At 43.0% G+C, this 25,237-nt stretch overlaps 1 protein-coding gene across 2 annotated transcripts in view; it reads left to right on the plus strand.

The window, feature by feature from the left end:
• Positions 1–25,237, plus strand: part of MON2 (MON2 homolog, regulator of endosome-to-Golgi trafficking) — a 271,194-nt gene that overhangs the window by 12,251 nt on the left and 233,706 nt on the right. For both annotated transcript variants that reach the window (XM_082256725.1, XM_082256726.1), the window contains exon 2: positions 22,912–22,975. In XM_082256725.1, the coding sequence (XP_082112851.1) occupies positions 22,912–22,975 (64 nt within the window). The remainder of the gene's footprint in view (positions 1–22,911; positions 22,976–25,237) is intronic.

Genomic DNA, 25,237 nt, shown 5'->3' on the forward strand with positions numbered 1-25,237 from the left:
AAATCCAGTCCACCACGCTGTGTTTTTGTATTCTGACATTAGGACTCCCCCACTGTCAGGATATACACAGGTCAATGCTGCAGCCCAATGGCTGCATGAGCTGATCAAGTTGTGCTTTTCCAGCCGGACTGTTCAACAGAAGCTGGTCTAATAACTGGCTTCTGTTGAACAGACAGGACTACAGGCGGATCAGAATTTGTCCAGTTCCTGCTGAATTTTAGTCCATGTATATCTATGCTTTAAACGTGTCAATAGCATTAATAGGTTCTTTTTGATCGTCTATTGAGAGTAAAAAACACTCCCTATGCGTGTTTGCGGCGTGGTTGACATGCGTTTTTGCCGCATTAAAACCGCACCACAAATGCCCGTTTCTGAAAAGGGTCCTGTGCATTTTTTTTTTTTCTGGTTTATGTGTGAATTCAAGTAAAAATTCACACCTGAATAGCACTTGAACCGTTGAACAAAACCGCAGCAGACTCCAGGCGGCAAAGCGCAGCCGGACATGTGTGAACTTAGCCTTATAGTTCCCTCGAAGCTGGAAGACATCTAACTGATAAAGACAAGCGGCAACCCCTTTCCCATCTGAAAAGTAAACCACAGAGAGTGATTGATATGTCACTTTCCCCTTGCTTGTTTTAACCCTGAAAAGTTTAAACCACTGCACAAAAGGATGCATTGCATGTGTTTGCAGGGCGGTTGCAGTGTGGCCCAATTCACTTGAATGGGTCACATTTGGTGGAAGTATTGCCTAGTGGATATGACAGGGGGGTTTAATTTTTGCCACGTATACAGCCCTGAGCAGCGTCACGTCCTTGTGTAGGCGGGCAGTTGGGGGGCAGTAAAACCATGGCTCAACTGTCTGCTTTTATCGCCCCCTGGCTGTTTGTGTGAGTCCTTAGGGTGTAAATATACACTCACCAGCCACTTTACTAGGTACACCTGTTCAATTGCTTGGTAACACAAATTGCTTAACAGCCAATCACATGGCAGCAACTCCGTGCATTTAGACATCAAGATGTGGTGAAGAGGACTTGCTGAAGTTCAAACTGACCATCAGAATGGGGAAGAAAGGAGATTTAAGTGACTTTGAATATGTCATGGTTGTTGGTGCCAGATGGGCTGGTCTGCGTATTTCAAAAACTACTGATCTACTGGGATTTTCACACACAACCATCTCTGGGGTTTACAGAGAATGGTCCGAAAAAGAGAAAATATCCAGAGAGCGGCATTGTGTGGACAAAAATGTCTTGTTTGTGTGAGAGGTCAGAGGAGAATGGGCAGACTGGTTCAGGATGATATAAAGGCAACAGTAACTCAAATAACCACTCGTTACAACCAAGCTATGCAGAATACCATCTCTGAACGAAAAACACATCGAACCTTGAAACAGATGGACTACAGCAGCAGAAGACCACACCGGGTGCCACTCCTGAACTCTAAGAACAGGAAACTGAGTCTACAATTTGCACAGGCTCACCAAATTTGGACAATAGAAGATTGGAAAAATGTTGCCTGGTCTGATGAGTCTCAATTTCAGCTGCTACATTCAGATGGTAGGGTCAGAATTTGTCGTAAACAACATGAAAACATGGATTGAAGTTAATTTCTTCTCATGGATCCATCCTGCCTTGTTTCAACGGTTCAGACTGGTGGTTTTAATGGTGTGGAGATCTTTTCTTGGCGCACTTTGAGCCCTGTAGTACCAAATGAACATCGTTTAAAGGCCACGGCCCACCTGAGTATTGTTGCTGACCATGTCCATCCCTTTATGACTGCAGTGTACCCATCTTCTGATGGCTCCTTCCAGCAGGATAATGCACCATGTCACAAAGTCACCACTGGTTTCTTGAACATGACAATGGGGTCACTGTACTCCAATGTCCTCCACAGTCACCAGATCTCAATCCAATAGAGCACCTTTGGGTTGTGGTGGAATGGGAAATTCACATCATGGATGTGCAGCCGACAAATCTGCAGCAACTGTGTGATGCCATCATGTCAATATGGAGCAAAATCTCTGAGGAATGTTTCCAACACCTTGTTGAATTTTTGCCACCAAGAATTAAGGCAGTTCTGAAGGAAAAGGGGGTCCAACCCGGTAGTAGCAAGGTGTACTTAATGGTGGCCGGTGAGTGTAAATATGTCATGGTAATCATGAAGAAATATAATAAATGTTTATAATCTTGTAAAAGCCTACTGGTTCTCCGTTAGGGATCAGAGCAGGTTTGGAGTCATTTTGAGTCTGTGAAAGTGGATGGATCTGCTATTGCACCAAATAATGCCTCGTACACACGCATCGATTATTGGCCGTGAATTTTCGGCCAATTGTCGGCTTGTTAGTATGATGCTTTCGACAACCGACTGCGACTTTTCGGCCGAATAAAATCTGGTGTGCATGCTATAAAATTTTTGTTGGCCGTCAACACAACGGCCGATTTTCCGTCAGTCAGTACAGATTTAGGGAGACAAAAATCAGATGAGCAAGACTGGGCATGCTCAGAGAAGAAAAAACACACGGAAAGTAAACCAGAACATGACATCACTTCTGAAGTTGATTTTTGTTGGCCGAGAAAATTAGTGTGCAGTCTCGGCACATTCCAAACGACACTGGACAAAAGACGGACGTTCGGTCGGCCGATAATCGCTGTGTGTGTATGAGGCATTAGAGTAAAGACCGGTTCTGACTACAACACCCAAAATCAGTATGGTGGCGGCTGTAGGGCAGGAGTCCTCTCATATTGATTGGGTGCTTGTAAAACTGTAATGTAGAAAAACGTGGATGGCTGGAGTTGCAATTCTCAGGCCTGTCCGATAGGATTTTGCACAGCAAAGTAGTCTAATCCAAAAATAGCAGTGAGTATGTACTAAAAATACGGGCTTAGAGATTGTCTCCACTGTGCAAGTTTCCATGATATGTTTGTGTTCCAGTGGCAGTCCCTCCTGTCTTTCCAGTTATGATTTAAGGCATTGTTTCATATATGGCAGCTTGTGAGGTGTGTCTCCCTGTACACGTCATGGATGGTTTCCTTTACTTGCTGCTTTCTTTAAAAATGTTAGCGCACGGTTGACCTGTATAGTATTATTTACTGCGGAAATGTCATTGATGCGTCTTAGATGTTCATTTTCACCCAGTGTTCGCTGTCAGAGTAGCTTTTTTAACCACTTTACCTCCAAAAGGTTTTACCAGCTTCATGACCAGGCCATTTTTTTTTGCTATTTAGCACTGTGCTACATTAACTGACAATTCCTCGGTCATGCAACACTGTACCCAACTGAAGTTGATATTTCTTTTCATATAAATAGAGCTTTTTTGGTAGTATTTGATCACCACTGGGTTTTTTATTTTTTATTATATAAACGAAAAAAAAGACTGAAAACTTTGAAAAAAATGTTCTTTCTACTTTCTGTTATAAAATATATATCTAATAAAATCAAACATCTTTATAAATTTAGGTTAAAATGTATTTTGCTACATGGCGTTTGTAAAAACCAAACTGTGAGCTTAGTAAAGCCCTGTACACCAAATGGGCCGAATGTCGGGAGAGATTGGCAGGTTCAATAAAATCTGCCTGACATTCGACTCGTGTGTATGCCAGCTGGTCCAACAGAAGGAGGCCGATGGCCTGGCTTCTGTCAGGAAAACCAGCAGTTGATCAGATCTCCATCGGCACTCTCCGCTAATGGCTGGGAATGCCGATCTAGGTGTTCTGGTGGGGGGGCTGCACCCCGGTCAGAACACATCCGCTCAGCGGGGGAGGTCTCTGTACTAATGTCGGATCGTTAGAACAGCAGCGCCCACTGGAGCTGACAGTTTTTTTTTTTGTTCAACCCACTGGGTTGAACAAAATAAAACTCAGTTTACCAGGCTTTTGTCCACACAGACTGCCTCTGTTCTTTCCTCTTTGTACTATAATTTTACTCACTTGATGCATACTATTGTATTTTGCGCAGTGGTGTATGTATTGCCATCTATTGTTGTGTTTCTGTAATGGAGACTGCCTTCTTGTTTAAATTAAGAATTTAAAAAAATAAGCAAAAAAACAAATTGCGTGTTTGTGAAAACAATACATCAGTATAGTTCTGATCCTGATCAAGATACTGATCTATACAGACACAATACTAGTAATGGGGGTAATAAGTGACCCATAGTGTGGCAGACAATCTGGCACTAACTGACACTGGCTGGGAGGGAAACTGGTGTAACTAGTGACACTAATACAGTGAATAATTCTGTACATGTCATTGTAACTTATCACACAGCTGGGTGCCAGGGCTATTAAAGGGTTAACTATGGAGGGCAGTGAAAAAGGTTCAATGTGCCAAACAAGTGTATATGTGCTGCCTGTACTTGCACAGAATCTGGCTGGCTTCTCCCCTTGAACAGAAAGAGCTCAGGGAGGTAGAAACCAGCCAGATCCTGTGTTCTGTTTACAAACACACAGAGTTCTGTGCTGTGATTGGCCACAGCAGATCAGCAGGTATACAGCCCAAAAAGACATTTACAGCACAGATAAGCAAGGTGGCTCGCAAAGCGTGCCCAAGAACCTGGTAGTAAACTGCGTCTTATCTATACATTACTTAGCCTGAAACTCCTGCTGCTGTGTCTCAGCCAATCAGGAGGCAGAGACCCGGGAGGGCTACTACTCTTGTGCACATCACTGAGATCAGGCTCAAGTGAGTATAAGAAGGGGGGGCTGCACACTGAAGGTTTTACATGGCAAATGAGGTTTAACGTGGAGAAGTGTAAGGTTTTGCACTTGGGGACTAAAAACATAAAAACACAATACACGTTAGGAGGGGAACCCTTGGGAGAATCAAAAATGGAGAAAGATCTGGGAGTCTTGGTTGATGATAGATTAGGCAACAGCATGCAATGTCAAGCGGCAGCTGCCAAAGCCAACAGAATATTAGCATGCATAAAGAAAGGGATGTATTCCAGAGATAAGACTATAATCCTTCCACTTTATAAAACTCTGGTCCGACCGCATCTGGAGTATTCTGTCCAGTTCTGGTCGCCAGTCCTCAGAAGGGATGTGTTGGAGCTGGAGAGAGTCCAGAGAAGGGCAACTAAACTGATTAGGGGATTGGAGGACCTTAATTATGAAGAGCGTCTGCAATCGCTTGATTTATTCTCCCTGGAAAAGAGACGTCTGAGGGGGGACATGATAGCAATTTATAAATATCTTAATGGGGATCTCAGCTTAGAAAAAAAAGCTGTTCATTCGAAGGAATTGCATGAGGACTCGAGGACATGCAATGCGATCAGAGGAGAAGCATTTTAACCTCAGGCAACGAGGAGGGTTCTTTACTGTTAGGGCTACAAGATTGTGGAATTCTCTACCACAAGAGGTGTTTTCTGCAGGTAGTATGGTGGCTTTCAAAAGACTATTAGACGTACATCTCAAGGATCAGAACATTCAGGGCTATGTGAGATGATTACAGCCACACACACCTACACAGGTTGAACCGGATGGACTATTGTCTTTATTCAACCTCACCTACTATGTAACTATGTACTGTCCTGCATAGAGTTCATGAAGGTAAAAAACCTTCAGCCTTTAGAACTACTCTAAGTGCTCATTAACATTAACGATGAAAAGGGGAGGGGGAATTTGGATAGTAAAACTGGTGGTTGAGCCAGAACAGGGGTGTACACATGCTGTGGCCACAACAAAAATGTCTATGCAAGTCGCACCCGATATTGTCAGTAGTAGGCAGGAACTACTTTTTCAAATCGATGCAGCACCGCAAAGTCTGCGTTTCACCGATTTGAACAGTGCGATTGCCGGAAATAGGGTGCGACCTGTCAAATCACTTTACAATCGCTCCAAAGTGAATGAGGGCTACATAAGACCTATTTACTTTACAGAACCTGCCAAAGTATATTCATGTACTAATGGGAAAACAATATTGAATAAATCAGTCCATTCTGGTGCTCGATGAGCCAAAGCTAACACAGTCCACATTGTTGCATTGTGTTGATTCTGCTACTCTGTTGCCTTTATTGGTGTACAATGAATTTTGTCTGAGCTTTGTTTGCTGTGGTATCCTTCTGGCAGCTGACGGATACAAAATCGAATGTGCATTTAATATTATGGACACTGAGTAATTGGTTTAGAAATAGAGTTTATTTAAAAGTGTGACTCATAGTAAATCATGTGCTGTGAAACCATAAGTAGTTCTAATGTACTGGAGCAGCTATTTGCTATTTAAATGCAATATGTGGCATTGTCGAGCCATATTACACAGTAGAATTATTGACTGAAGTGGTGATTGCAGCAGTTCAGCATAGTGTTTGTTAACTCTAAAACAATTTACATAGAGCATACAGTACATGGAGATTCAAAGATTGCTTTTCACATTTCTAGATAATATTTGCTTACTTTTCTCTCTCCAGAAATAATAAGTCATTGATGTTCCTCCAGTGTTCTGCGCCTCATTTGCTACCCTGGAAATGGTTTCATGAACATCAGGATGAATTCAGATACTTTGCATGGCCTCTTCAGTTACAGAATTGAACATCATTAAATCTTTATGTAGATTTCTAGAGCAGGAGTGCCAAGCTCCATTTCATCACTGCCCACTTCAGCATTATGGTTGTATCTGTAAAGACTATATAAACATATCTACCATTTATCATATTAAATAATTGCCTCTGCATTTGATGATTACTGGATTTAATAATAACTTAAAGTAATACTAAAGTCCCGCTTTTTTTTTTCTTAAAAATAACAAACATGTTATACTTACCTGCTCTGCGCAGTGGTTTTGCACAGAGCAGAGCCAATCCTCCTCTTCTCAGGTCCCTCTTTGGCTCTCCTCCCTTCCTCCTATTAAGTGCCCCCACAGCAAGCAGCTTGCTATGGGGGCACTCGAGCTGAGCCGCAGCTCCCTGTGTCCATTTAGACACTGAGCCACTGTTCAGCCCTGCTCCCTCTCTCCTGATTGGCTGCCTGACTTTGATTGACAGCAGCGGGAGCCAATGGCACTGCTACTGTGTCTCACTCAATCAGAAGGGAAATTCCCGGACGGCCAAGTGACTCGTGCACATCGCTGGATAGAGAATGGAGCTCAGGTAAGCATTGAGGGGGGCTGCTGCTCACAAAAATATTTTTTTTGACATATATATACATTTTTAATTAGGGTTATATATTCAATTATACAAAAACAGAGAGAGAAAGGGAGAAAAAAAAAAGGATATAACATATAGGGAAGTCATGCAAGACTCCCAACAGCGATCAGCCAAACTTTTTATCTTAATGCATAGAGATGAAAAACCTTCTGCCTTTAGAATCACTTTAAAGTGGAGCTCCACCCAAAAGGGGATGCTCCACTTCTCTGCCCCCCCCCCCCCCTCTACTGCCACATTTGGCACCTTTTGGGGGAGGAGGGTGGAGCGGGTACCTGGTTTTGACAGATACCTGCTCAGTTTGGGCCCCCTTCTTCCTTCTCAGCCGGCCCATTCACAGAGCACAGCGCACATGCGCAGTAAGGAACCTGGCTGTGAACAGGCAAGACTTCACTACCGGTTCCCCTTAGTGGAGATAGCGGCGGCAGAACCCAAAAGCCGATTGAAAAATCAGCTCGGTTTAGGACCCCGCTAGATTACTAGACAGGTAAGTGTCCTAATATTAAAAGTCAGCAGCTACAGTATTTGTAGCTACTAACTTTAATTCTTTTCTGAAGGAGCCCGGAGATCCTCTTTAAGCTATGAACGGCAGGGGCAGACCAGCATGAAGCCCACTCACACTCCTGTAGCGGATGATGCAAGTCTTAAAAGGAGGGTCACACACCGCTGGTATCATCCAAGAAACCCTATTGGAGACTGATCAGACAGAGCAGTCTCCGAACAGTTTCTTGTGGATGATACCAACAGTGTGCAACCCTCTTTTCAACTAGCATAGAATTGTATTATTCTTATATTAACTATAAGTAGATGTTCAGAGCACCCCACCGCCCCCTACATCAGATGTCAAGAGTCTCCCACCCTCCCCTACATCACAGTGCACCCTCCTTACCCTATACTGCTGCTGGAAAGCAGAACGTGCAGGGTCTGGATAAGGAACGGAGGAGGCAGGAGTCGGCTGCCAGAGTCTGCTAAATGCTTAGGACCAGGGGAGGTGGAGACAAGGGGGTGCTGCACCGAGTTTTGTCCTGCTCTCTGATGCCAACTGCTAAAATGGAGGAGGCAAAGATAAGCCTCTCTCTGCGGCGGCATGGAGAAGCACAGGATCTGGTGGAGGAGTTCTGTCCTCTCTACTGCTGAGACAAGGTGGTAGCTGAGAGGAGAGGGGTTCTGCAGCGGTGGGAGATATGCAAGAGCCACATAAATTGGCTTATGGCCCACGGGCCTTGTGTTTGACATGTGTTCTAGAGCAGGGGTCTCCAAACTTTCTAAAAAAAAAAAAAGGCCTGTTTACTGTCCTTCAGACTTTGGGGGGGGGGGGGGGGGGGGGCTGGACTGTGGGCAGTGGGGGTAGAAATTGTCCTGATGTCAGTGGGAGTAAACAATACCCAATTAGGGGCATATATAGGGGTTGGAATAGTGCCCCATTTTTGGTGTCAGTGGTAGGAATTATGCCCCATTGTTGATGTCATTAGGAGGAACATAGTCGTGTATCAGTAGGGGGGGGGGGGGGGGGGAGTACTTATTTCCTGTGATTAGTCGTCTGCAGTGTCAGCTTCCTGGTGGAATCGGGGAGGGAGATCCCGAACATGCCAGAGCCCATTCCTACTTCAAGCCTGTGGTGTCATTCTTCCAGGTTTACACTCTGTGATCAGGTGCTGGCAGAGATGGCATACGTCTCACTTCACAAAATATGGCATACAGGTACTGCAATGTATGGTAAAAGAAAGCCAGGTTTCAGTTCCGATCCCAGGCAAGGTCTCCATGATTAAGGCCAGTGTGGATGAAACATGTCAGAGGGGTGTGACCGATGGGTTGGGATCTAAGCTGAAGCTTGTATTTCATTTACCTTACATTGGAGTTGAATACAGTGTGCGGGGGTACCTGCATGCCTGGTTATAGGGCTATTGCAGTCAATGAACAGCAGAGCTGGGGTGTAAGCGGTAGAAGCAGCACATAGAGCCAATCAGTTGAAGTGCTGAGTTGGTGCCAATCAGAAATGAGCTCACTCACTGTACTTGTGCTTCTTTCACTGTCCATTACTGGCTGCGGTGGGTGCAGGAGGTCCTGAGCTCAGACGAAACGAGTTGAATTATGCTGCCCATCAGACTGAGAACATGGCAGAAAAAAAGTACTGTGGGGGACAGTTCCTAATTTAGACTGATATTGCAATAAATGCTGGTTTTATTGTTGTTGTTTTTTTTATTTTTTTTTATTGGGTATATATTTTTATTATGTTATTTTGGCTGGAGTTCTGCTTTAAATCTTTGGATTATTATATTGCTAGGTGTTTGTTTTTTTCACCCATGCCGTGTATATAACCGAAATAGATTTGAAATATTTGTTTTAATTAAATATTAATATATTATAGTCATCAATAAATCTAAAGGCAGACATAAGCTATAATTTTTAATGGTATTGGTTAGCTGGTTCCTGGAATTTGTCCAGCTATATCATAAAATCAAGAAAGGATATGAATGCAGGATTTTAATTATCATGCATATTTGAGCATTCTATATGATCATTTTATCTGCTCCGTAAAAAATGTAAATCCATGGAGAATGATGTAATCAGGCTTGGAAGGATCACTGGTCTTTTCATCTGAATTAATTTATTATAGACTCTGTAGATCTAGGTTTTTTACGTATGTGTTTCTTCATAAAGTGGAATTATTCCCAAGTGGCTGATGTATGGCCTGGTAAGAAGACTTTGTATACTTAATGTATCTACAGGTAGATTGTGTCATTCTGAATGATGTGTAGGTGAAGTTTAGCAGCTTGTAATGTGATAATTCGGGAATTGTGTCCTTTATGTTACCTTTTTAGTTAGTGTAATTATCACCTTTGCAGGATACATCTGCAGCCTCATGACTCAACTGGTATAACTGGTTTTTTATACATGTATGTTCCTCCATAGATACAGAAGTATATAAAGACTCTTAGGGCTCTTTCAAACTTGTAGTCCATCAAACGAACTCCGTTTTTCTCAGGAGGATGACAGCTGTGTCTCCGCGCTGTGTGCGAAGACACAGCTGTCAGTTCCCCATGCATCTCTATGGGGGAAATCGGATGGGAACGGACCGTCGGTCCGTTCTCATCCGATCCGATCCGCTGGACAGATGGAAAATAGGGTTTCCATCCGTCCAGATTTGACGGATCGGATCGGGTCGGATGTCAGCGGACATGTCTCTGATGCCCCATTGGAATGCATGGGGGGACTGTTCAGATCCGCCAAAAAAAACGAACAGGCGGATCTGAACGGTCCGCCTGTGTGAAAGGGGCCTAAAGCTGCCTTTACACGAATGGATTTTTATTTAAAATTGTTTACTTGCAATAAGTTCTTATTGAAATTTTCAAAAACAAAAAAGAATGTTTGTTCTATTTTCAATTAGTGGGTAAAATCGATGTTCCTTTTTGACCACAGTGTTGAGTAAGGGTCCATTCACACTAGCGCGACTTGGTCGCCTGACAAGTCGCGGTCGGTCGCTCGCCATTGAATAGTACAGGACCCGTTCTAATAGGAGTGACACAAGTCGCTCCGACTTAGAAAAAGGGTCCTGTACTACTTTGGGGCGACCTGGAGGCGACTTGCATTGACTGTGCACCGCGACTTCACAGGTCGCCCCACAAAATCCTGTCGCGGCAGTGTGAATGGGCTGTAAACGTAAAGCAGCAAGTTGGAAATTTTTTTCTCAAATTAACAAATTTCTAACAGCGTATGAGGCTTTCCTTTGGGAAATTGCATTCCTTCCACAACTGAATGTTAAAAGCAAACAGAATTTTGAAGTATTTTCGAACAACATTTGTCCACTCATTGAAAATAATTTTCATACGAATGTTCATTTAAAAATCTACTAGTGTATAGCTAGCTTAATCTCGTCAACTCTGGAAGGTTTTCCCCCTTAATAAACAGGCCATTTTTTTGCAAAATGGCATTGCGTTATTTTAACTGACAATTGTGTGGTCGTGTGACGCTGTACTCAAATAAAATTGATGTCCTTTTTTCCCACAAACGGAGCTTTCTTTTGGTGGTATTTGATCACCTGTGCGATTTTTTTATTTTTTTATTTTTTGTGCTATAAACAAAAAAAGACCGACAATTTTGAAAAAAAAAACCGAACAATATTTTTCACTTTCTGCTCTAAAACATTCCAAATAAAAAAAGTGTAAAAAAAAATAAAATTTTTTCATCAATTTAGGCCAATATGTATTCTGCTACATGTTTTTGGTAAAAAAAAAATCCCAAAAGCATATATTAATTGGTTTGCGCAAAAGTTATAGCCTCTGCAAACTGGGATAGATTTATGGCATTTTTTTTTTTTTAACTATAAATGGCGGCAATCAGCAATTTTTAGCAGGACTGTGACATTGCGGCGAACAAATCTGACACTAAGTGACACTTCTACAATAATCAGTGCTAAAAAATGCACTGTCACTGTAAAATGACACTGGCAGGCAAGAAGTTAACATCAGGGTTTAAATGTGCTCCCTGGGAGTGCTTGCTAACTGTGTGGGGGTGCTTTGACTGGAGGAAGTCAGAGACATAGAATGGCGATCTGTTTACATAGGCAGACCGCCGTTCTGCCTCTCTCAGAAACAATCGTCGGGTGCCGGTGAACATCGGGTCTGCTGTTCCCGCTGATTGGCTCCCACTTTGTCCAATCACTGCGGGAGCCAGACACAGCGGCATGTGTGTGTGTGTGGTCATCTGGAGACCCTGCCCTTTGTGATGTCACTGCCCAGGGCATTATGGGGCGGTGATGTCACAAGGGGGTGGGGTCTCCGGACTACATCACTGGATGGCCATGCCCCATGGCTATATAATAAATGGCACACATCGGAGCTAACACAACAGCGGGAGCTAGCGTAGAAAGAAGAGCACAGAGGGAGAAGAACCGGAGGAAGAAGACAGCGAAGGAAGAAGACATGCGTTTTTTTTATTTTTTTATTTTGGAGTGGGGTCCCCCCCCAAGATCCATACCAGACTCAAAGGGCCTGGCATTGTCTGGTCAAAGTCAAATCCTGTTCATTGAAGTCGGACATGAAGTCGTAGGGCACAGTCAGATCGGAAGTCGTCCCACTTCCATGTTGGAGCAGTGTGAACCCGACCTTAGGCTTCTCACTGATTTATGACCTAATTTTGAATACTATAGTATATATTACAAACCACTTAAATAACTAAGAGACATATTCTCACAAGAGGATTTTTCATTTATCACTATATCATTAATATCCACATTTGTTGTTTCTTCTTTTTATTTTTTTCCGTTTGAGCGTTTGACACCAATCAACCATAACTTTTTGACCACCCGCCTATTATTGATTAGGTACCCCTTTTGCTGCCAAAACAACCCATACCCTCTGAAGGTGTGCTGTGATATTGTTTTAGTTTTTTTTTTTCTCTCCGCTTCTCTCTTTTGGGACTCCCTTTATGATTGGTTGTTTGGTTTTAATTATGACCCCATGGAGGTTATATATCAGAATAGGGGTGCTCGGACCCCCAAAATGTGTTGATTACTTTTTTGGATTGTACCCCTGATTTCTAATGGAATAAGGTTGTCTCTGGACCTCTTAGCAGTGGTGTGGCTCGTTACATTACACTACAAGCCAAAGAGACTGTTCAGATCCTCTGGGATATAGAAACTGCCTGCCTAGGAACCAGATCATTTACACCAGTGGTTCCCAACTCCGGTCCTCGGGACCCACCAACAGGCCAGGTTTGCAAGATAACTAAATTACATCACAGGTGATCTCATTTGCTGCTCAGTGATTGCAGTATTCTAGTCTGCATCCCCCAAGGTAATACTTAAAATCTGGCCTGTTAGTGGGTCCCGAGGACCGGAATTGAGAACCACTGATTTACACCAACATCAATAACTTAAAGCGGAGTTCCACTCAAAAGTGGAACTTCGCTCTTCTGCTTCCTCCCCCTCCGGTGCCACATTTGTCACCTTTCAGGTATCCTTCCCCACTTCTGGGAGACAGCGCCGCGGCGCTCCTTGGGAAGTTCTGCCCCTCCTCCTCCTTCCCCCCGCTGCCGAGCCAATTAGAATGCTTGACGCGCTTCGCATTTTCGCAGTAGGGAACCGGCTGTGAAGCCGAAAGGCTTCATTGCCGTTTTTTCTTAGAACGAATGGCTGCAGCAGCACCCGGCAGACGATCCGAAAATCTGACATCGTGGGCTCCCTGGACAGGTAAGTGTCTATGTATTAAAAGTCAGCATCTACAGTATTTGTAGCTGCTGACTTTTTAATTTTTTATTTTTTTTTCCCAGCTGGAACATTGCTTTAAGATAATACCACTAAGATAACCCTACAGATCCAGCACTATCTGTCTACTTTCCTCCAGTTATGAACACATAGAGCAGGGATCGGGAGTGAGCAAGCACAAGTACCCTCATAGCAAGCAGCACTCGGAGAAGTACAGGAGCGCTGGCTGGGAAACCCAAAAAGAGAATTGTGACTGCTCTGTGCAAAACCATTGCACAGAGCAGGTAAGTATATTATTTTAATTTTAAAAATCCAACCTTTATCCACTTGCTGACTGCGAGCAGTACATATACTGCGGCAGGTCGGCTTGGTCCCACAAAATGACGTAACTGTACGTCGCTTCACAGGACCGCGAGTGGGGAACGCGCGCACGCTGAATAGGATGTGATGTATGATCGAGGCATTAAATTATTATTATTTTTTTTTTTTTATCTTTGCCATCTACTTTTTAAATGATTTTTAATAAAATTGTTTAAAGTTTAATGTTATGTGTAATGTTTGGGTACTTTAAAAGTCAGTTATCCTCTTTCTCTCCTTTGTGATTTAATTATTACTGGAACAGATAAAGCAATTTTGTTCTGGAATAATTAGTATTTACTTTTTTTTTTTTTCATGTGATTGCTGCAGCTTAATCTTGTTGATATTGATAGACGTCATGCAAAATGTGTTCGTTGGACTAACCATGTTTGCTCCTTCATATGTAGAATTTGCTTTCAGCTGATTGTACAGTCTGTACAAGAGGAGTCTGCTGCTTTTTATTATTGCATGGTAACGTTAAATAAAAGATGGAAAAGGGTGATATTATCTGATAATATGCATCTAACTTCCCGTTCTATCAGAAAAGCTGTGAGCTCATTCCTTTGGTGGTTGTGCTGGCTGGCGTTGCCTGCTTCAAGAGGCTGGTACGAACAAGGAAAGCTTCTTAGAACTGTTGGCACCACTCTGCGCCTTTGAATAAGGGAAAATATTCCAATTCATCTGTACAGGCCACAAACGAGGAACTCCCATGTTTTTATTTAAAGTCTGTTGCCATGGAAAGCTTGTAATAGGTCTTGCTTGATGCTATTTAATGAGAACAACATAGTTTATATATTGCCATGTCTCCTTGTTTACTACTAATATAGATAGAAATGCACTGATAATTTTATAGATAGAGATAGATATATATATATATATAAACCTTTCGGAGAAGAATCAAATTGGAGCTATTGATTCTTTGTTTACCATACGGCATAGTACCTGTACCTTGTAGTGAAACTATAAGCAGGTTCCTCCTTTTCTCTTTTGAACAAAAATACAACCCTGGAGTTGGAGAATGATAGCTTCTTTTTTAAGAGGAAGTAAACCCTCCTCTGACACTTTTACCTATAGGTAAGCCTATGATAAGACTTACCTATAGGTACTGTAAATATCTCCTAAACCGTTTAGGAGATATTTACCTTACATGCAGCCAGTGACGTCACTGGCGCATGCGCTCGGAAGGAACGGCCGCTGGCGCCGTGACTGTCGGCTCCTGTGCGCGAGCGCGGGAGTGATGTCACCGCGGCTCTGGCCAATCAGATGGCCGGATGCCGCGATCCCGGAAGACGGGTGACTGAACATGTCGCCCGTCATACATACTTCCATAAAAGTTTCCTTGTAATGTTCACCAATGTTTTGTTAAGCAGCACATTATTTCTTAAAGTGGAACTATACTCCACACCACTCCAGCGATGTCCTGGAGGTCCCTCTCTGGCCGATGACATCTTTGATCGCTCTTCTTCCTGATTCCTTATCTTTAGCTGTTTGGCTTGGGGTCAGCGTCTCAATCAGGGCGTAAGAAATAAAATTTTAATTATTTGAGACTTCTTCTGTGTTGCAGGGGAGAGAGGCAGAACCGGTCAGTACAGATCTTGCATTTGCATGGTCATGAGCAATCAAGGAATGTCAGACGAGGAAGAGATCCCAGAACATATCCAGACCAGAAAATGTAGCAGGCTTGCATATCTCAGCTGGTCTGGAATCCTCCCCAGGAGGCTCTTCCTGGAGATGATTTCAGGCTAGCTGAAAGATGTAAGCCTGCTACATTTTCTGGTCTGGATATGTTCTGGGATCTCTTCCTTGTCTGACATTCCTTTTACAGGTTGCTGCTGCTAAAATGCAAGGATATCCTGCCTAGCATGTGGTTGGTGGGGAATTGCCTTAGAAATAGTAAATCAAAGACCGGAATATGATGGCTGGGGTCATCAGATGTGTGCCGTGTGTGCCTGGGCACACCCTAATCACCCCGTGCTGAGCAGATTCCCCCTGCTGCCTGACCCCACGTGCCTTTAGCCCTCCATCCCCCTGCATCACTGCTGATTTTCCTCCTCTCCTCTCTGTTTACCATGCTTCAGTTTGTGAATGAACAGGAAACCACTCAGCACAGAGCACATCCCATTCATTCACTCTCCAGTACAGCTGAGGCCGCAGAGAAAGGGACTGGAGAATTTCTGTCCTCAGTCCCTTTCTCTGTCTCAAAAGTGAGACATTGGGAACCCCTGATCTTTCACCAAAGCCCCCCTATGGGGCTCCTAATTTTTTTTTTTTTTTTTTTTTAAATAAAAACACTACTGACACCGTCCATTGCCCTAATGACAAGTCCACATCCAGGGAGGTTAGCTACAGTGCCATGGGCTGTAAACTTCTTGACAATGTTATGCACAGTGAACACAAGAACATTAAGATCTTTGGAAATGGACTTGTAACCTTGGGATTGTCCATGCTTTTCCACAATTTTCGTTCTCAAATTCTCAGACAATTCTTTGCTGAATTCTCCATGCTCCGTGTGGCACACAGAGACACACAACCGAAAGGTTGAGTCAATTGTTTACCATTTTAACTGGTTACTGGTGTGATTTCTATATTGTCAGCACCTGTGAATTGATACAGGTTAGTTTAATTACAAATTACAAGGGCAATACAATCTTGGAATACAATCATTTCTTACAATTTTGAGAAGGTGGTAATAATTTTGTCCGGTCCATTTTTGGAGTTTTGCGTGGAATGCGTGAGATTTGGCTTTTTGTTTCTCCACTTTTTTGTGTCAAACCAATACAAACAAAAGAAAAAAATAAACATGAGAATGCCCAAACATTTGTAATTGGAAACAATTTTCTGGACAAAGTGGTGCATTATCTGACAGAAATGCAGGGGTAATTTTGGCCATGACTGTATGTACAGCGCTCAGCATAAATGAGTACATCCTTTTTTGAAAAGTAAGATTTGAATCAATATCTCAATGATCACGAGAACAATTTCTAAAATTTGGACAAAACTCCGTTGTATATAACATTTGTTTAGCTCAATCAGTGAAAGTAAGATTAATAATATAACGTAGATTACAAAATCTTCAGTTTTACTCAAACTAGTTGATGCAGGAATGAATACATCCCACAACACAAAATACTACATCTAGTATTTTGTATGACCTCCATGATTTGTAAGGACAGCACGAAGTCTTCTAGGCATGGAATGAACAAGTTGGCCACATATTGCAATAGGGCTGAAACAACTAATTGACTAAATCGGTAATAATCGATAATTGTCAACTATTTTCATTATTGATTAGTTGGTCCGCCGATTAGTTGGTCTGCGTACAGGACTTTTCTCCCTGCCTGTCAGTGCTGTCCCCTCTGTACAAGCCGCTGTGTGAATACACTCACTGTGTGTTTAGAGCGTCGCTCAGCACCCACGTGACCGCCCCCTCTCTCCTCCTTTCCTCTCCGCCTTCTTGCTGACGTCAGTGAGGGATTCTTATCCCTGCAGTCAATAGATCGAGGGAGGAGAGCAAGGAGAGAAGCAGCAGGTGATCACGTGAGTCCCGAGCTGCGCTATAACATACAGTATTAAATAAAGTGTGCCAAACAGCCTAAGAAATATATGCTTATCCTGGTAGTTAATATTCCTTTTATAAGGTGCAATATTATAATAGAAAAATAAGTGAATAAAAACTTCAGCCAGAGATATGCAAATGATGTGAACAATTATAATAGTGCAATTCCACTAATTAAATGGGACTTCACTCCATAATAGGGAGCATAGAAAGACCCACTATATGTGCTATAAGGACGTTTTTATTCACTTATTTTTCTATTATAACATTGCACCTCATAAGGAATATTATAATAGAAAAACAAGTGAATAAAAACATCCTTATAGCACATATAGTGGGTCTTTTTCTATGCTCCCTAATTATTATGGAGTGAAGTCTTATTTTATTAGTGAACTTGTACTATTATAATTTTTCACATCTTTATTATGATTCTGGCTGACACTTATTTTTCTATTATAATATTGCACCTTCTAAGGAATATTAACTATTTTATCCGGATAAGCATATATTTCTTAGGCTTTTGGCTCTGCATTGATTCTTTATTTAATTTTGGCTTGTGGTTAGTGAAAGGCACTTTATGTAAGCTGCCATTAGGATTTACACAATTCACTGCAATATATTGTTTATTGCTGATTGCGCCGATTTATTGTTATATTATACAGTATATATCAGCTTAATTAAAAAATAAAAGCAGTCAAGGCCCCTTTCACACTTGCGGACTGTTCAGATCCGCCTGTAAGTTTTTCAGGCGGATCTGATCGTATCCTTCATGCATCTCTATGGGGCATCGGATGTCAGCCGAGACATGTCCGCTGACATCCAATCCGATCCTGTCCGTCAAATCCGCATGGATGGAAACCTTATTTTCCATCCGTCTGGTGGATCCGATCAGATGAGAACAGACAGGCGGTCCGTTCTCATCCGATTCCCTCATAGAGAAGAGCGGGGACCTGACGGCTCTGTCTCCGCACACAGCGTGGAGACAGAGCTGCCATCTGCCTGCTCAGCGAAGATCGGCGGATAGATCCCTTACTCAAAAAAACAGAGTCCGCCGACGGAGCAGCAAGTTTGAAAGGGGCCTAAGGTATCAACGTACTGGGAGCATTATGTGCCCTGCAAATGTTACTTTTTAATGATTTTTTTCCCAAACTTGCTCAAGGATTATTTCAAAGCCTATGGAAATGGGGATTAGGGTGGCTGTACAGGTTGATGGCTAAAACGTGTTTGCAAGAGTCAGCAAAGAAAAAAATAAAATACATTTCAGCATTTGGAATAACAGAAGTGAAATATAGTGCCCCATCATTGGTGTTCCTAGGAGGAATGATCCCCCATCATTGGTGTTCCTGGGAGGAATAGTGCCCCATCATTGGTGTTCCCGGGAGAAATCGTGCCCCATCATTGGAGTTCCCGAGAGAAATGGTGCCCCATCATTGGTGTTCCCTGGAGAAATAGTGCCCCATCATTGGTGTTCCCAGGAGAAATCGTGCCCCATCATTGGAGTTCCCGGGAGAAATAGTGCCCCATCATTGGTGTTCCCGGGAGAAATAGTGCCCCATCATTGATGTTCCCGGGAGGAATGGTGCCCCGTCATTGGTGTTCCCGGGAGGAATGGTGCCCCGTCATTGGTGTTCCCAGGAGGAATAGTGCCCCGTCATTGGTGTTCCCGGGAGGAATAGTGCCCCATCGTTGGTGTTGTCGGGGGGAACAGTGCCCCATCATTGGTTTTGTCGGGGGGAATAGTGCCCCATCATTGGTGTTGTCGGGGGGAATAGTGCCCCATCATTGGTGTTGTCAGGGGGGAATAGTGCCCCATCATTGGTGTTGTCGGGGGGAACAATGCCCCATCATTGGTGTTGTCGGGGGGAATAGTGCCCCATCATTGGTGTTGCCGGGGGGGAAAACGGCATATTTGAGTTTTTTTAATGATTTTAATCAATTAATCGAAACAATAATCGGCCAACTAATCGATTATTAAAATAATCGCTAGTTGCAGCCCTATATTGCCACTTCTATCTTTTTCAATTCTTCAAGAACTAACTCTTTTAGAGGCTGTATGCTGGATGGAGAGTGATGCTCAACTTGTCTCCTTTACAATTTCCCATACAGTGGGTAAAATAATTATTTGATCCCCTGCAGATGTTTTAAGTTTTCCCACTTACAAAGAATTGAAGGGTCTATCATTTTTATCATAGGTATATTTTAAATGATAGAGATAGAATATGAACCAAAAACCCAGGAAAAGAAATCTCCAGACCCTAATCCTATAGAAAATTTTGAAAGGAAGCTAAAAACTTTGAGTTGCCAAGAGACAGCCAAGAAACCTTAAGGCAGGGCTTGACAAATTTGCCTGAAATCTAGGAGCCAGCTAAAAAAGTTAGGAGCCAGTTTTTTTTTTTTTTAAACTAACAACCAAGCTTTATTTAATAAAACTGATACTAAATTTACGCATAAATACGACTAGAACCCCACTCTCCTATATAGCGCAATTGGATGGAAACAGACTGTCTGTCTCTTTCCATCCGATGCCATCTGATCGGATCCACGGGATGGATAGAAAATAGAACCACCATCCGTATGTTTTTGGCGGGCAGGGTCAGATGGCGGCAGATTACCGCTCCATAGAGGAGACTGAACGGTCCGATCAGGTCTGCCTGAAAAACTGACAGGCGGACCTGATCAGACAGCCCGTGTGAAAGGGGCCTTTGGCTGTGGCACGGCGATGAGGAAAAAAAAAAAAGATATATATATATATATTTTTTTTTTTAATAAGAATTGAAGAAAAAAAAAGAAAACATTTTTTTTTTTTTTTAATAATTAAAAAAAAAAAAAAGAAAAAATTATTATTTTTTTTACATTTAAAAAATAAATTAATAATAATAACCACACTCCCTGTCCACTTACCTTTAAGCAAAGGTAACTGGACAGAGAGATGAAGCCTTAAAAAACTTCCCTCTCTTCTCCTCTTTGGAAGGAGAAGAAAAGGCATTGAGAACATGCATTACTCCCGGCCACCACAAGAGGGCGCCAGTTCCCCTAGCTTCTCATCTCACAGAAGAAGGCCGAAAAGCCGGGGACTAAATTTCTGGACGGCGTGGAAGTCCGTGAACTCGAAGAGGAGGTGGGGGGCGCAAAAGGGACAGGACAGCTCAAGCAGGGCACCCCAGGCGCCAGGTCGCTAATTCTAGTCGCAAATGCGACCTGGCGCCCGGGATTTGTCGAGGCCTGCCTTAAGGATTTGGAGAAGATCTGTAAAGAAGAGTGGACCAAAATCCCTCCTGAGATTTATGCAAACCTGGTCACTAACTGCAAGAAACGTCTTACTGCTGTGCTTGCCAACAAGCATTTCTCCACCAAGTACTAAGTCATGTTTTGCTTGGGGATCAAATACTTATTTTAGTCATTGAACTGCAACTTAATCTATAGCATTTGTTTTGTGTGTTTTGTTTCTGGATTTTTGGTTGATCTATTCTGTCTCTATCATTTAAAATACATCTATGATGTATTTTAAAAGATGTAAAAATATAGACCCTTTGTTTCTTTGTAAGTGGGCAAACGTACAAAATCTACAGGGGATCAAAAATGGTTTTCCCCACTGTAGGTGTTTGATTGGGTTCAGATCAGGAGACATACTTGGCCAGTGAATCACCCTTACCCTGTTCTTCTTCAGAAATGCAACAGTGGCCTTAGATATGTGTTTTGGATCATTGTCATGTTTGGAAAAGTGCACGACGACCAAGGGCACAGAGTGATGGTAGCATCTTCTCTTTCAATATAGAGCAGTACTGTACATCTGTAAATTCATGATCTTATCAATAAAATGCAGCTTCCTGACACCAGCAGCACTCGTGCAGCCCCACGGAAGGACACTGCCACCACCATGTTTCACTGTAGGCACCATGCATTATTCTTTGTACCCCTCACCTCTACCCTTACTTATACAGTTTTGGAGCCATCAGTTCCAAAAACCTTTATCTTGGTCTCATCACTCCAGAGTACAGAGTCCCAGTAATCTTTTTCAGCACGTGTCCTGGCAAATTCTAGATGGGCTTTTTTGTGCAAGGGCTTTAGAAGAGGCTTTCTTCGTGGATGACACCCATGCATGCCATTCCTCTGCAGTATACATGGTAGGGATGCACCGAAATTAAAATTCTGGGCCGAAACCGAAAATGCAGGATGCCCTTGGCCGAAAACCGAAAATGACTTTTTCCCCCCAAAAAAATGAAAATGGAGAGAAGAGGGGCATACACCAAAAACAGGCAGTGACGTACACCTGTCGCTGCCACCCTGTCACAGTACTGTGATGGGTTGGCAAGAGGTTAATTTAATTACCAATGGTATTTGTATTATGCAGCATGAGGGGGTTAATGTATTGCCACTGCTGGTCACTCATCTATTAGTGACCGACCAGTGGCAGTTAATTAACCCCTTTGTGCTGCATTAGTGCAACCAGTATCAGTGTTAATTAACACTGGTTGCACTGATACTGGTTGCACTAATGCAGCATAAAGGGGTTAATTAACTGCCACTGGTCGGTCACGAATGCATCAGTGACCTGCAGTGGCAATACATTAACCCCCTCATGCTGCATAATACTAATACCATTGGTAAGCTGTCTCAGCTCTCCCCCATCCCCCCCCCCACTGCCTCAGCGTCCCCCTTGGCAGTACACCCTCCCCCCCTCTGGCTCAGCGTCCCTCCCCATCCCAACGATTCAATCTCCTTACTGTCACTCTGCTGAGTGCTCCTCCTGTGTCCTTCATTCAAAAGAAGCGCCTCTGGCTGGCGGCCCGCCTCCCGGTGATGTCACTACTACGATGTGTGTATGAATGAAGTGACACACCGGGCAGGAGGGCAGGCGAGCGGCCGCTAATAGATATAACTATGTGAGCCTTCACTTCACTGTCAGCGGGACTGTGTGTGAATGAACTGACCGGACACCGGGCGGGGGGAGCAGCCGCTAATAACTATAACTATGTGAGCCTTCACTTCCCTGTCAGCGGAGATACATGCCTGACAGGGAAGTGAAGGCTCGCATAGTTATAGTTATTAGCGGCCGCTCCCCCCGCCCGGTGTCAGGTCAGTTCATTCACACACAGTCCCGCTGACAGTGAAGTGAAGGCTCACATAGTTATATCTATTAGCGGCTGCTCGCCTGCCCTCCTGCCCGAAGTGTCACTTCATTCATACACACATCGTAGTAGTAGTAGGGACGTCATTGAGAGGCGGGCGGCCGGCCAGAGGCGGGACTTTTAAAACATGCGCTGCGCCCTCCTCCTTCCTCACGGCGGCCATATTAATTTTGGCATTGTTAACCCATTATCGGCCGAAATGGGATAGGCTCATTTTGGTGCATCCCTAATACATGGTATTGTGTCATGGGAAGTCACCCTCCCAATTTGGCTTTCTACTTCTTCAGATTACTGTTTTCCTCTACCATAAAATGTATTTACAAATCGGTTTTGTAGAGAAATCTGTGTAAAATCTAATGCTTGATGTACTAGTACAAAAGTCTGAATAATGAACACCGTGATCCCGATTCATAAATAAAGAGACTGCGAACAAGAATAGATTTCTGATCATGTTCAAAGCATTTTCCTCATATTATATCATCAAAGAACCATCATTTACTGCTTTGTACTTTATCACATGCATTATGTCTTCCAGGCTGCAGAATCCGGCATAGTGAAGGTGAAGAATATAGCTGCACGGAACGCTGACATACTGACAGGTTATTATTATGTTGTTTACTTTTCTAGCTAAGACGCTTGATTTCATATACGTACGGGAATTTATGAACAAATTACGCACCTATAAATGTACTGTATTCCATTACTGTTTACAAACATAGATTCTCTCTCATATTTCTGTCTGTAAATGAGCCCCGTGTTTGTTCTTTTTTTTTTCTTGTTCTTCAATGCTTAATGCGGGACCTTTGTTTAAATAAATAGGGCAGAGCTTAGTGTCAGCAGGGAGCAGGACTTAGGCTACATTCACACCTGAGCGTAGCGTTTTCGCGCGTTTTTACAGTGATTTTTGCGGCGATTTTTACAGCGATTTTACCGCGATTTTTGTGCAGGCGTTTTTAGATTGAATAGAGATCAATGGAAAACGCCTGCAATCTGTCCAAAAAGAAGCTCATGTACTTTTTTGAGCGTTGGGCGTTTTGTATACAGCGTCAAAACGCTCAGATGTGAACAGGGGCCATTGAAATGAATAGGATTTGTCTTGTTGGGCGTTTTGAGAGCTGATCCTAGAGCAGAAAAACTCCCCAAAAACGCCCCAAAACGCCTACATGTAAACGGAGCCTTAATCTTTTTATTTTTTTTAGTTCTGCTAAGAATATTTGCAGGCCAATATTTTTATCTTTTTAAAAAAATATTTTCAGCAAATATGTTGTCCGTTGGTCCGTTTTTTATCCATCCATTGACGGATGAAAAACGGACATCAATGTATCTCTATGTAAAAACGGATGACAACGGATGATCATCAGTTAACATCCGTTTTTCATTCGCTTCTGTCAATGTCCGTTTTTTTTTTTTGAACGGATGAATGCCCTATTTTTCATCCGTCAAAAAAAGGATCGGACGAAAAACGGATGAAAAACGGATGACAAACGGATAACAACTGATGAAAAGCTGACGAAAAACGGATAACAACTGATGAAAAACGGATGAAAACTGATGAAAAACTGATGGAAAATGGACAAAAAATGGACGAAAAATGAACGAAAAATGGACGAAAAACGGATGAAAAAACGGATACATTTTGACGTGACTGAACTGATGAACTGAACGGACCGTATGTGTGAAAGGGGCCTTAGGCCCCTTTCACACATACGGTCCGTTCAGTTCATCAGTTCAGTCACGTCAAAATGTATCAGTTTTCCATCCATTTTTCATCCGTTTTTCATCAGTTGTCATCCATTTTTCATCCGTTGTTATCCGTTTTTCATCCGTTTTTCGTCAGTTGTTATGCGTTTTCCATCCGTTTTCCATCCGTTTTCCATCCGTTTTCCATCCGTTTTCCATCCGTTTTCCATCCGTTTTCCATCCGTTTTCCATCCGTTTTCCATCCGTTTTCCATCTGTTTTCCATCCGTTTTTCGTCAGTTGTTATGCGTTTTCCATCCGTTTTCCATCCGTTTTCCATCCGTTTTCCATCCGTTTTCCATCCGTTTTCCATCCGTTTTTCATCCGTTTTTCGTCAGTTATCTGTTTTTCATCCGTTGTCATCTGTTTTTCATCCGTTGTCATCTGTTTTTCATCCGTTGTCATCTGTTTTTCATCCGTTGTCATCTGTTTTTCATCCGTTGTCATCTGTTTTTCATCCGTTGTTATCTGTTTTTCATCCGTTGTCATCCGTTTTTCATCCGTTGTCATCCGTTTTTCGTCCGATCCGTTTTTTTGACGGATGAAAAATAGGGTATTCATTAGGGTTGAGCGGACACCTAGATGTCCGTGTTCGACGGGTTCGGCCGAACTTTAAAAAAAAGTCCGGGTCCGTGTCCCGGACTTTTACCGAACTTTTCCCGGACACCGAACCCCATTGAAGTCAATGGGGACCCGAACTTTAAGGCACTAAAATGGCTCTAAAACACCAAAGGAAAGGGCTAGAGTGCTGCAAATGGCAGCAAAACGTAATTAAGAGCATGGCAAGTGCTCTGCAAACAAATGTGGATAGGGAAATAACTTAAAACAACAAAAAAAAACAGAAAAATAAAACAGTGTTCTTCTTCATCTCTGAAGGACGAGGCCCATATGGAGTAGGAGGGAGGTTGAGGTGGTGGTGGATGTGGCGGTGACATAGGCGTGCGCACAGGGTGTGCTGGGTGTGCCTGGGCACACCCTAATCACCTAGGGCACATAGCATTGCCAGTGAGGAGATGGGAAAGATCTCCCTGGGACCTGCTCTGCTCTATTTCTCCTTGCCTACAGGTACATGGCCCCGATACATTACTCTCCCTGCTGGCAAACACATGCATGTGTATTTCA

The sequence above is a fragment of the Pelophylax lessonae genome (genome assembly GCF_965119305.1).
Source record: "Pelophylax lessonae genome assembly, chromosome: 4".
NCBI lineage: Eukaryota > Metazoa > Chordata > Amphibia > Anura > Ranidae > Pelophylax > Pelophylax lessonae.